We start from the raw sequence: 13,238 nt of genomic DNA, 5'->3' as shown, positions 1-13,238 counted from the left end.
TCTTTACCTCTCTGGTTCCATGTTCATTTTGACCTGGAGAGATTCTTTGAGAGAGCAAATCATCCCATAGATCTGGGTGCTCACTGAGCTCCCTCTAGATTAAACACCCTTCCAGAGCCTTCCCAAGGTCTCTTGGGCAGAGATGTCTGACTCGGGTAGAGTCACATCTCTGTCTTCTCCTTGTAACTGATTTTCAGGAGTGTGCACTGAGGCCCCATGTTCTGATGTGTGTCTGATGGGTTTCACTTTGAATTGCTCTTCAGTGTCAAATGCCTGGTCAGCGATGGCTACTCTGGGGCTTTCCTGGGCTGGGCCACTCCACTGGGCACAGAAGGTCAGAGGTATAGGAGTTGCAGAGGAAGAGAATGAACTTCCTTCATTCATCTCAGATGCAGTATATTATTTCTCCTAATGTAGGACTTTCACCTTGGGTATAGTCTTAGTAAACCATTTGGTGTAGCCTTTCATCTTTTCAAATAAGGAGGTACAGATCCAGTGTAAGATTGTCCCAAACCTCACATTAATAATTGGTGGAGTGGGGACTAGAATTCAGATCCTCTCCATTCAGCATGTTGATTATAGTCACAAAATCAAAATACAGAGCTGGGAGATCTTTATTATCTGAAGTGTTCATGATCTGTGCCTCCGCTTTATGAGGTTGTGTAAGGAAGCAAAGATCATCATAACTCAAAAACATTATCCTCCTCACTTGACACCAGTATCTCTCTCTGATCATATTACCAGTGCCTTCCCTGACTTAGTAATTTAGCATCTGACAAAATGCTGGACATATTATATAAATTGCTTCCAAAATGAAATGGCACATCTGGCAAGAGGCAGGACTTTATGATTCTTGCTCAAGATGTTGCTTTCACTCTTAAAAAAAATCTTCAGTGGGCTTCTCTAAGCTGACACAATTACAATGTTCACTTTTTTAACACTGATGCTGCAAATTCCTGAGTTAAATATTTCATATCGAGTTCCCACTGTGGCACAACAGGATCAGTGGCATCTCTGGAGCACCAGGACACAGGTTCAATCCTTGGCCTGGCCCAGTGGGTTAAGTATCCAGTATCTACAGTGTAGGTCGCAACTGCAGCTTGGATCTGATCCCTGGCCCAGGAATTCTATGTGCCACCGGGTGGTCAAAGAAGAAAAAAAAATACAATTGAGTATTTCATATTATTCTTATATACTCCATTTGTACATTAATAAATTAAGAATAAAGAGAAAATGAAAGACCTAAAATTGTGTGTTAAAACTAACAAATAAATAATGAGAGAAGGGACAGTTTCTTTTTTTCTTTTCTTTTTTTTTTTGCTGCTCTTATGGCATGTGGAAGTTCTCAGGCCAGGGATGGAATCTGTACCACAGAGGTGACCCAAGTCACAGCAGTGACAACACCAGATCCTTAACTGCTAGGCCACCAGGGAACTCTAAGGGAAGGTGTCTGTACTGCATAATATCCCTAATGGGTTAGTCAAAGTGGATATTTTCATGTTACTGGAAGCTGTTCAAGCCTGCAATGAATGTAGGCTAAAAGAAATAAAACGGAGATGAGCTAGTCAGGTATATTTCTCTAAAACCTACAGATATTAAACCCTTCAAATATAAAACTCCTTGAGCCCATTAACAATTGACATAAGAATGAAAATATGTGAACGTGCAGGAGGAGACCTGATCTCTGGTTCATGGTTAGATGGATACACACATACAGTTACTTTACAGCAGAAAAATGTGTACCTCAACTGAGGGAAATGTCTCCCATGTCCTTGACTGCAGATTGGGAGGAACGACTGTGTCTAATTCTTTCTTCATTAGCCATGGTGATGCTTCATGGACAGGACGCAGGACAGTAATGCTCAGGGCCTCTGGTTTATGGAGAGTTATCAGAGGATTATTTCTCTATCAAAAATATTCTGAGAAATCCCATAGGTTTTCACCAACTCCAACAGTCACTTCTTTAAAAAATTTATTTAGGAGTTCCTGCTGTGGCTCAGCAGTTATGAACCTGACTAGCATCCATGAGGACATGGGTTCAATCCCTGGCCTTGCTCAGTGGGTTAACAATCCAGGGTTTCCATGAGCTGTCATGGAGGTCACAGACACAGCTCTGATCCCGTGTTGCTATGGCTGTGGTGTAGGCTGGCAGCTGTAGCTCCAATTCAACCCCCCTAGCCTGGGAACTTCCATATGCCACAGGTGCAGAACTAAAAGAAAAAAATATATATTTATTTATTGGCTGTACCTGGGGCATGCAGATGTTCCCAGGCTGTGAACTGAATTCGATGGGAGTTTCTGTTGTGGTTCAGCAGGTTAAGAACCTGACTAGCATCCATGAGAATATGGGTTCAATCCCTGGCCTTGCTGAGTGGGTTAAAGATCCAGCACTGTTGTGAGTTGTGGTATAGGTCACAGATGCAGCTTGGATCCTGCGTTGCTGTGGCTGTGGCTTAGGCCAGCAGCTGCAGCTCTGATTCCACCCCAGCCCAGGAACTTACATACGCTGGAAGTGCAGCCCTAAAAAGAAGAAGAAGGAAAAAAAAAGCAAAGCAAAGGATTGAACCTGAGCCATAGTTGTGGCAATGCCAGATCCTTTAACCCACTGTGCTGTGCTAGGAATTGAACTTGTACTTTTGTAGTAAGCTGAGTCACTGCAGTTGGATTCTTAACCCACCACACCACAGTAGGAACTCTGAACTAACAAAGCAATTTGAGAAGATCGAAATAGACATTTCTCCAAAGAAGACATATGGATAGCCAATAGGCACATGAAAAAATGCTCAACATCACTGATTATTAGAGAAATGAAATCAATACTATAATGAGGTACTACCTCACACTGGTCAGAAGGGCTGCCATTAGTAAGTCTACACATAACAAATGTTGGAGAGGAAGTGGAGAAAAGGGAACCCTCCTACACTGCTGGTCAGGATGTAAATTGGTACAACCACTATGGAAAACAGTATGGAAGTTCCTCAGAAAACTAAATATGGAACTACCATATGATCCAGCCATCCTACTCCTGGTCATACATCCTGACAAAACTACAATTCCAAAGAGTTACATGCACCCATATGTTCATAGGAGCACTGTTCACAGTAGCCAAGACATGGAAACCAGCTAAATGTCCATGACAGATGAATGGATTAAGAAGATGTGAGATCACACACACACACACACACACACACACAACTACTACTCCGCCATAAAGAAGAACAAAATAGTGTCATTTACAGAAAAATGGATGCAACTAGACTAAGGGAAGTAAGAGAAAGAGAAAGACAAATACCATATGATATCACTTATATGTGGAATCTAAAATGTGGCACCAATGGACCTACCTACAGAACAGAAACAGACTCACAGACATGGAGAACAGACTTGTTGTTGCCAAAGGAATGGAGGGAGGGAGTGGGATGGACTGGGAGCTGGGGGTTGGTAGATGTAAACTATTCCATTTAGAATGGATGGGCAATGAGGTCCTACTGTGCAGCACAGGGAACTGTGTCCAGTTTCTTGGGACAGAACATGATGGGGGATGATATGAGAAAAAGAATGTGTATGTGTGTGTGTGTGTGTGTGTGTGTGTGTGTGTCTTGGTCACTTTGCTGTACAGCAGGAATCGGCACAACATTGTAAATCAATTATACTTTAATTATTTAAAAAAAGCAACTTGAGGTGAGTTCTCATTCTCCACACATGTACTTCACCACCACTCAGAGCTTCCCATTCGCCATATTCACAGAGAAAGAACAAGTTTATTATATCATGCATATGTACATCGACGTATTAAAAGATACAAGTGCATATAGATGCAGATATATTCATAAGTGAGCACAAAATATATCCCACCAACCAGAGAAAAGATAAAAGGAAATGAATCTTTTTTCTGTTTTGGTACACAGGTAAATGAAGGATTTTCTGCGTTTAAATACTCACATTACACATATAGTGGTTCTTACTTATTCATTTGGTATTTACATTTGTAAATACGTATACATTTGTAAATACCAAATGAATATAACATAGGCCATCCTATATTTCAGGTTGGCTTTCTAACTCACATAACAAATGTACTTTCTTTTCTTATTATACTAAATTCATCAAGGCGACATCTTCAAAATGATAAAAAATGAACTTATACAAGATACCTCACTTTTGTTTCTTCCTACCAAGATGAAACACACACATAAATAGGAACCTAGGTACATAACTAAACATACATAACATACCTAAACCCAGATATGAATCTGCTTATAGGTGTGGGGGGGAGTTCATGTACAATTTACATGGGCTGAGGATGAGATAAAGCTTGGTATAAATATAAATCACTGTACAAGGTTGGTATGGCCAGGTGAAAAGCAGAGTTTGAAAAGCAAACAAAGAGAAAAAAAGTAGAGATGACCCCAGGCCAAGGAGGACAGAGTTAGTGAAGGGACACAGTAAGTTCTAGTCTGGCTTCCCCACCTGGCTGTTCCTGCACCGGCTCTTGAAGAACGACGGTAGTTGATTCTCCATATGCCAAGGACAGGTACTCTTCTATGTCGCTGTCTCGGAGAAGTTCCAATCCTGATCCATCAGCATAGATAACAAAAAACCTATTCAAAGAAATAAAAATCAAATCCCTTGACATATTCAGCTGAAATGCTCCTTGAACTTGGAATTGAAAAGTCATATTTTTCTATTACCTGGGGACATGTTCACCATAGATTTGCAGATGATTCTTACGAAGGTAAGTAGCTGACAAGGCATCATAGCCTTCATTTTTTTCATTTAAATCGTCTTCCAAATTGTTTTCAGGGAGGATAGTTGATGCACTACCATCAGCCATGACCTAAGGGACACAGTATGTAAAAGACTAAAAGAAAAACATGCCACAAAGCTTACATTTCTGTTGATCTTGTTTGAGAAAGCAGGTGATTTTTTTTTGGTATACTCAGAGAATCAGGGGTATGTATTTACAAAACTGTTCACTCAGAATAGACTGCATTAATAAAAGTGAACACAATAAAAAAAATTTTTTAAAAAGAAAACCCAGGAGCACATCTCCATGTACAAACCACACCTAGACTGTGAAAACAAAGTGGAAGACAAACCAGAATACGTTCAGAGGAAGGTGACTGGGAAGGCAGGTGATTCACAATCTTATCTTCTGAGGATCAGTCTAAGGAACTGGGAACTTAAACATGGCAGAAAGGCTACTCAAGTGACAGCTGTCTTAAAATATTAAAAGAGTGACAGTGTGGAAGAGGTTTATATTCTGTGATTCTAAGTACAGAACTAGGACTCATGCATAGACACATAGGGAAACAGACTGAATATCACTATGAGAAGCACTGTTCTAGCCACTACTGTATCCTGTCTAGATATAGAGTGTGGTTCAGGCTAAAAGACCACTGAAGAGGATGCCCAAGAAGAGCACCAGGAGTTCCCGTCGTGGTGCAGTGGAAATGAAATCTGACTAGGAACCAGGAGGTTGTGGGTTCGATCCCTGGCCTTGCTCAGTGGGTTAGGGATCTGACATTGCTGTGAGCTGTGGTGTAGGTTGCAGACGAGGCTCAGATTTGGCATTGCTGTGGCTCTGGGGTAGGCTGGCAGCTATAGCTCCGATTAGACCCCTAACCTGGGAACCTCCATATGCTGTGGGTGCGGCCCTAAAATGACAAAAGACAAAAAAAAAAAAAAAAAGAAGAAGAAGAACATCAATGCCTAGAAGAACACTTGGCTTAGGTGTTTCAACACAGGAGCTTTGAGCTTTAGGTTTATCTTCAATTCATCATAAATTGAAATCTGTTAGCAGCCTGAACTCACACTGTGAAGAATCTCAGTTAGTTGGCATAGAAAAACTAAGCTGGATCTGGGCTTGTCTGCCACCCAAACAAAGCTGGACACCCTTTGGTAGAGTTCCAAGACTAAAAATTAACTTTGCCACCCACTAGCCAAGACTGAATTCCACGTTGGGTGAGGAGTGAAAAAAAAAAAAGCACCTAGAGCAGGGATGGCAAACTTATTTTTGTCAAGGGCCTGATAGTGAATATTTCAGGGTTTGTAGGCCACACAGTTTCTGTTGCAGTCACTCCACTCTGCCCATTACATGCAAAAGCAACTGTAGGCAATATGTAAACAAACAAGCATAACCGTGTCCCAATAAGACTTGACATACTGGCACTGAAGCTTGACTTTCCTGCAATTTTCATGTGTCATGAAATATTCTCCTTTTGATTTTTCCCAATCATTTTAAAATGTAAAAGCCATTTTTAGCTCACGGGCCTCTATAAACATGTGGCCATGGTTTGTCAATGCCTGGCTTAGAGATAAGAGAAAGGACAGAGAAGCAGAAGATAGAACTCTACTGCTGAATAGCTAAGCACCTCTCGAGGCTTCCCACCTCCCCATCCCTAGCCTTTCTAGAACCCTCATACCAACTGATATTTCTCACTATGTGGATTCTCTGACTAGTCAAACAAACTCACCTGCTGCCCCATGTATTTTCTCTCACTTTAACCCAGTTACGCTGCATTCTTAAACCATTCCTCTTTGTTGGCATTATTCTTAGATACTTAGTAACATTTCCCCCTTTTGTTCTAATGATTTCTTTGGCCTTAACATTTCAACCATCCCAAGTGTTGGGCTTGCTATCCCCTAGTGAAATATACTTGAGAATTAAAGATATCGACATATGTTACATATGTCAAAAACCTTGGCAGGAAGTGGATAACAAAACCCAAGACAGCTAAGGTAAAAATTACAAGGAAGCCCTCTGGTATGAAACTTCTCAAAGCCGAGCCCCAGCCTCTCTCTCCATACTGATGTTGCACTTTACCTGAAAGGTGTTTCCTTCAGGATCCATGACCTCACAGATGACCTCTGACGTATGCTTCATGATGTACCTGCTAGCTCTCAGCTGCTCACGTTTTTGAAAAGGATGGTATATATCACTGCTTGGTTCATGGCAATATATAGCTGAACAATCCCTATCAATATGAAGACAGCCTGTGTTTGGAGGTAACACCTAGACGGGTAAACAGAAAGAAATTTTTGAAAATTTTTTGCTCCATTTGAGGGATTTGGAAAATCATTTAAGGAAAAAATTTATCCAAGATCCCAGACACAAACTGTGTTGGCTGGAAGAAAACATTCCCAAGAGAAGACAAGTTTTGTGAAGGGCTACTTGATAAGGAAGCAAACGATGATTAGGATATAATTTCTCCTGTCTCTCATATTTTATCTTCTCATTTTAATGTCTCTTCAAGTAATTGCCTTGTGGCTCCTTATTTCATATATTTGATATAAAATATTAAAAACACATTTTAACTTAAGTAAACACATTTGGCCCTATTCAAAATATTTGGAATCCTTTCATGTTCTTGGGCAAGAAGCATCTCTAGGAGGGTCAAAAGCTATGGGATAAATGCTTTTAGAAGCTTTTATTTATCCCTATTCCTCTGGTGGCTGACATAGTCCTTAAGTAATATGTGATGTATAATGACTTCTGGTGCAGACAGGCTCTTTTTTGAGATATATTCACATGCCATAAATACACCCTTTTCAAGTGCACATTTAGTGAATTTTAGTGTAGTCAAAAACTTGTACAAACATTACCACTAATTCCAGAATATTTTCATCATCCCCAAAAGAAACCCTGATGCCATTAGCAGTCACTCTGCAGCATTCCTGGCCCTAGAAACAACTGATCTGCTGTGTCTATGGATTTGACTATTTCAGACATTTCCTATAAATGGAAGCATGTAATATGTGGCCTCTTGTGTCTGGCTTCCTTCACATAGTATAGTATTTTCGAGATTCATCTATGTTGTAGATGTATCAATACTTCATTCTGTTTTATGGATAAATAATATTCCATTGTATAGATATGAATTTTGTTTATTCATGAGTTGATGGCCATTCCAGTTATTTTCTCAGTCTAGCTATTACTAAAAATGCTGCAATCAACATTTGTGCACAAGTTTTTGAGTGAAAATAGGTTTTATTTCCCTTGGATGTCTACCCAGGAGAAGAATTGCTAGGTCATATGATAACTCTTTCATTTTTGGAGGAATGAATGCCCAGCTGTTTTCCAAAGTGACTACACCATTATACATTCTCACCAGCAATGAATGAGGGTTCCAATTTCTCCATATCCTACTGACACTTGTTATTGTCTGTCTCTTTCACTCCAGTTATTTTAGTGGGTGGGAAGTGGTATCTCACTGCAGTTTGATTTGCATCTCCAAATGACTGATGACACTGAGCATCTTTTCATGTGGTTTCATGTGGCATACATTTAGAGGAGGTGCTGGTGGCTGGTTAAATCTGCAATTTTCTCAGCCTCCACAGTTCCTCATCAAAATTGACGCAAACCATCAGCATGACTCTGTAATTTACTGAAAGCTGCTCCAGACAGGAAAAGATAGCCTATAACTCCCAGAATTAAGACACACATCATCAACAAGGTGAAACAACCATGTAAGAAAGACAAATTGAACACCTGATGAAAAGGAGATGTCTTGCTCTCTGGGAAGTCAACCTGGAGAAACATCTACGCTGAAGCCTAGAGGCTCGTCATGACAAATACAGCAAAGGACCCATGTTTTTGCTGGAGATTGTCTTCAATTAACCTCATAGCCAACTAGCAAATAAAATTTTCATGCTCTAACATACTTTATTGCTCAGAGTTTACTATAAAATATGCCTCCTCCAATTGACGTCACATACCAAGCAGAGGATAAGCCACCCTTCATTATGATGTTTGTACGGTACTGCTAATAAAGACAAGGACTTTTGAAATCCTTTTCAGTGGGATTCTGAGATAAGAGGGCAACAACCGAGCACACAGCAAGAAGGGTCACAACCCCGGAGGAGAAGGTTTTTCCCGATGGGCGGACTTACCTTAGGCTCTCTTCACTTCCTCTCAGACCCACCTGGTATGTTCCCTGTGGCTTTGCAATGATAGATGTCCCATCCCCAAAGGTGACGCAGCAGCTACTGTCCTCGCAGTTGGTGATGACAGTGGCGTAGTGTGTGCTTTCGATCCACATGCACTTCACCTGCCTGGTGATAGTTTGAGGCCCTTCTGCTGTGAGCAAATGCAAGAGAAGCAGGTCTGGTAGGACACATGCGTGGGGGGACATGCCTGCTGCTGACTGTGTGCCTGAGTCCTGGCTGAGAACTCACTCCCTGGGGCTGGACTGTGGGCTACTCTCTACGTCAACGCAGAGTCATCCTTCCAGAATCTGTCTTCTTACTTAATTCAGTCTGCTTTTTGGTTGTGGCTATTCTTTTTATTTTGAGAAATTGCAAACATCCAGAAAAGCATAAAATATAATTTACCTACTCATTTAAATTTACACTTGTTGATATTTTATCACATTTGTTTTATTTTTAATGTGTACAAAAAGAAAAGTTACAGATAAAGCTGAAGTTCATTTTTCTCCTTATCTCTGGGTTTATTCATATTTCTCACAGGAGTTTCATATACACATACATCTATATACAGCATACAAATGTATGTATCAAAAACAATGTATAGCATTCTGTGTACTTTAAATTTGCATAAGTTATGTATTACTCTATGTATCATTCTACACTTGATTTTTTTCACTTAACGATGTTTTGAGACCTTTAGCCATCTAGATATGTATGTGTGTGTATATATATGCCTTTGTGTGTATATACCTATATGTGTGTGCACTTTATTCCTTTTAATTGCTATATAGTATTATTTTGTAAGAATATACTACAGTTTCTTTTTTATTCTTTTTTTGTCTTTTTTTTAGGGCTGCACCTGTGGCATATATGGAGGTTCCCCAGGCCAGGGATTGAATCAGAGCTGTAGCTGCCGGCCTACACTTCAGCCAGAGCAATGCCAGATCCAAGCCATGTCTGCAACATAGACCACAACTCATGGCAATGCCAGATCCTTAACCCACTGAGCAAGGGCTGAGATGGAACCTGTGTCCTCATGGATACTAGTCAGATTCGTTTCCACTGAGCCATGATGGGAACTCTACATTTTATTTTTCTATTCTGTTGTTGACAGACATTTATGCTTTCCCAATATTTTAATATTATATTCAGTGTTGGAAATAGTAGCCCTATACCTGTTTCCTTGTGCAAATGTATCTTTCTATATACTCAGAAGTAGAGTTAGTGTAACACATGACATGCAAATTTTCAATTTACTAGATATCTTTTAAGTTTTTTTTTTCTTTTTTCTTTTTCTTTTTTTGGCTGTGTCTGCAGCATGCAAAAGTTCTCCAGCCTGGGGACTGAACCTGTGCCACAGCAGTGACAATACTGGATCCTTAACTGCTAGGCCCTGAGGGAACTAGCTATTTTTTAATTGCTCTCCCAAGTGGCTCTTCTAATTTTTGCTCAGATTAACAAGGTATAAAGGTTCCTCTTTTTCCATTCATTTGCCAATTTGGTTGCACTTAACTTGGCAATGAAGCACTGAATGCATTAAACAAACTCTGGAATAAAAGAAAGGTGAGTCAGGGAATAATTTGTCTTTAAAAAACTTGTTTACATTTAGCTTAGGAAGGTGGTAGGCTTTTAGATAAAATGAAGAGACTCCAGTTCAATACCAGCTGCTGCTTGCTTTTCTCTCATACCTCCTTTCTGATAAGAAGATGCAGGCCCAGAACTGAAGGTGGATCTGCCTAAGGTCACCTATGCACGCAGATTAGAGTCCTTATGGATCAAAGGAAACAGGACTGAGATCCAATGTCCGGGACAGTCGAGTCCTGATTATTAACTTTTAATAACCACCAATCTAGGCTACAATCTTTTAGTGGTCAAAATGGAAAAGGCACTGCTGCTCTGCATCAGCCAACTAGAGCTGTTATCGCTCCCATGTCAGCTGGGGACAGAGATCATAAGAAAGGGCCTCATTGGCCCTGCTTCGAGTCCAAAGCATGAGTATTCTTTGGTTGGCCCGAGTCCTTCACAAAGTTAGTTTCCCACTGTGTGTTTTCAAAAATCAGTGGGGTTTTTACTTAGCATATTCTAAAGACATGAAATATAGTCATCTACTTGAAAAATAAAATTACCTGTCTCTTCATCTTCTAGAGAAATAATTTGATCTTCATAAACTTGATAAAAGGTGGTGATTCTGGTACCATCAGCATGATCCACTATCCGAGTACCGTCTTTCTTTTCAACAATGACCACTCTGTCTTCTCGAGTTGTCATAACCTGAACATACAAAGGCAGAGTATCTCAGTCAAGGGCTTAACCTCAAGTGTGCTTATTTTATGATCATCATCAAAAGCCTGGTTATTTATTTATAAGTGGAACTTTTTTTTTCATCCACTTGGTTTAACCTTGACAACAATCCTGGCGGGCAGGCAATAGTATCTCCATTTTATAGATGAGGAAATACAGGCTTAGCAGCTAAGACCCTTGTGCAAGGTCTCAAAGTCGCTTGGCCAGTGTCAAGGCTGATATTGGACTAAGGCTGTCTAACTTCAAAATTGACTCTTCACAGAGTTCCCGTTGTGGCTCAGCGATAATGAACCTGACTAGTATCCACGAGGATGAGGGTTCGATCCCCAGCCTCACTCAGTGGGTTAAGGATCCAGTGTTGCCATGAGCTGTGGTGTAGGTCACAGATGCAGTTTGGATCCTGTGTTGCTGTGGCTGTGGCATAGGCTGGCAGCTGCAGGTCTGATTTGACCCCCAGCTTGGGAACTTCCATATGCCACAGGTGTGGCCCTAAAAGGCAAAAAAAAAAAAAAAAAGAGAGAGAGAGAGATGCTTCTTCCACTGTCACATATTTGTGAGTAAGAACTGACCCGACCCAGGTCTGTACAGGAAAATGACACCAGGCCCTGTCTCCTTAGAAACTACAGGTTTAAGGCAAGCATGGCATGCTGAGGCTGCCATATGTGTGCCAGGAGAGTAGGCCTGCAGGGCTTAGCATCTTAGTCATCAGAAGAGAGCATAAACATGGTGGGGAAAAGAGGCTTCTCTGTGTCATGCTGATCTCCACACTCACATGCTGCTTTCTGTTGCTGATACACGTGCCTTGCACTGTGCACTTGAGGAATAAAAGCAGCTGTGCCTGTGGGCCATTGCCGGACCTCCCAGGTGAGTGCGACTGCTGCACTGATCATGCTTTATTCTGTTTTACATCCTTCCCCAAAGCTGAGTAAATGTCGCTGCAGGTTAAAGCCTACTGTGTTTTGTTTGTTTATCAGTTTTAAACTATGATCCTTCTGTTCCAGAGGAGAGTGTGGGAAAAATGGAGAGAAGGTCTGAGAAGGAAAACACCTGTATCACACAAGACAGGAAGCCAAAGGTAGTCCCTCCATCAGCCCACAGCCTCCAGATCTACCCCAAGGCAGTCCAGGTGAATGCAGATCTATGGAGCACTGACTCCTTGGCATGAACTGTGGGAGGTTCTGGGGATACGATGATGAGCAGGACTCAAGTTTAGATCCCTAACTTCTAGGAGTTACAGACCAGAGGAAGGACCCACACTATAGAAGTTGCTAAAGGAGCCAGTTAGGGGACCACCGTGTCTTAGTGAGGGTTCTGATGTGGTCTGGCCTCCCTCTGGAAGCAATGCCAGAGCTTGGATTTTGTGTGTCGGTACAAGGGAGAAACGTGGGTGAAAGGCCTCTGAGATGCAAAGGACTCCAGTGTGCAGTGGATAGAGAAGCAGGAGAAAAGCTAGCAGGTGAGAGACCAAATTGGGGAGACCTTTAAGCCATATTAAGGATGTTAGCCTTTATTCCAAGGGTGGCAGGGCACTCGTAAAGGGTTTTAAGTATTTGGCCTTGAGTAGGAAGCACAGAAGAAGTTCAGTTAGTCCTGGCAAGTGCTTCGATCTAAAAGAACAAGCAGACCTTTATACGCTACAGCTAAGTGGTTCACCAGCCAAGCTCTAAACCCCCAGGAGATGCATGACCCAGGTCTCCCTTCAAGACAGGACTTGCTCCCTAACTATGGGGAGAGCACTTGACAAACAGCCTCCAGATGTCATCTTTTGCAGCATCTGTCTCAGCTGCAGGAAGATGCTTTGCCTGAATCACTTTGTTTCAGGGGAGGTGTGTCCAATGACTGAGTGAGGCTGGTTCCTGCTCCCAGACGTGGGACACTGGGACAGAGGATACTGGCTCCTGAGCTCCTGGCAGGTGACTGAGGCACCACAGCTCAGCTCTGCTCTTTGCCAATTCCTCTTCTTCTCTCACAAATGGTGTCCCTCATCTTGCCCCCCAAACTTTATCTTA

At 41.5% G+C, this 13,238-nt stretch overlaps 1 protein-coding gene across 1 annotated transcript in view; it reads right to left on the bottom strand.

The window, feature by feature from the left end:
* SPAG17 (sperm associated antigen 17) overlaps positions 1 to 13,238 on the bottom strand; it is a 249,707-nt gene that overhangs the window by 55,864 nt on the left and 180,605 nt on the right. Inside the window, exons 30-35 of the mRNA XM_047784894.1 lie at positions 11,055 to 11,199; positions 8,925 to 9,079; positions 6,827 to 7,015; positions 4,692 to 4,837; positions 4,471 to 4,601; positions 1,744 to 1,871 (exon numbers count right to left, since the gene is read on the bottom strand). Of these exons, the coding sequence (XP_047640850.1) occupies positions 1,744 to 1,871; positions 4,471 to 4,601; positions 4,692 to 4,837; positions 6,827 to 7,015; positions 8,925 to 9,079; positions 11,055 to 11,199 (894 nt within the window). The remainder of the gene's footprint in view (positions 1 to 1,743; positions 1,872 to 4,470; positions 4,602 to 4,691; positions 4,838 to 6,826; positions 7,016 to 8,924; positions 9,080 to 11,054; positions 11,200 to 13,238) is intronic.

This window comes from Phacochoerus africanus, chromosome 6, assembly GCF_016906955.1.
Source record: "Phacochoerus africanus isolate WHEZ1 chromosome 6, ROS_Pafr_v1, whole genome shotgun sequence".
Taxonomy (NCBI): domain Eukaryota; kingdom Metazoa; phylum Chordata; class Mammalia; order Artiodactyla; family Suidae; genus Phacochoerus; species Phacochoerus africanus.
The sequence above is the reverse complement of the archived record's forward strand: the minus strand, read 5'-3'. Positions and strand labels throughout refer to the sequence as shown.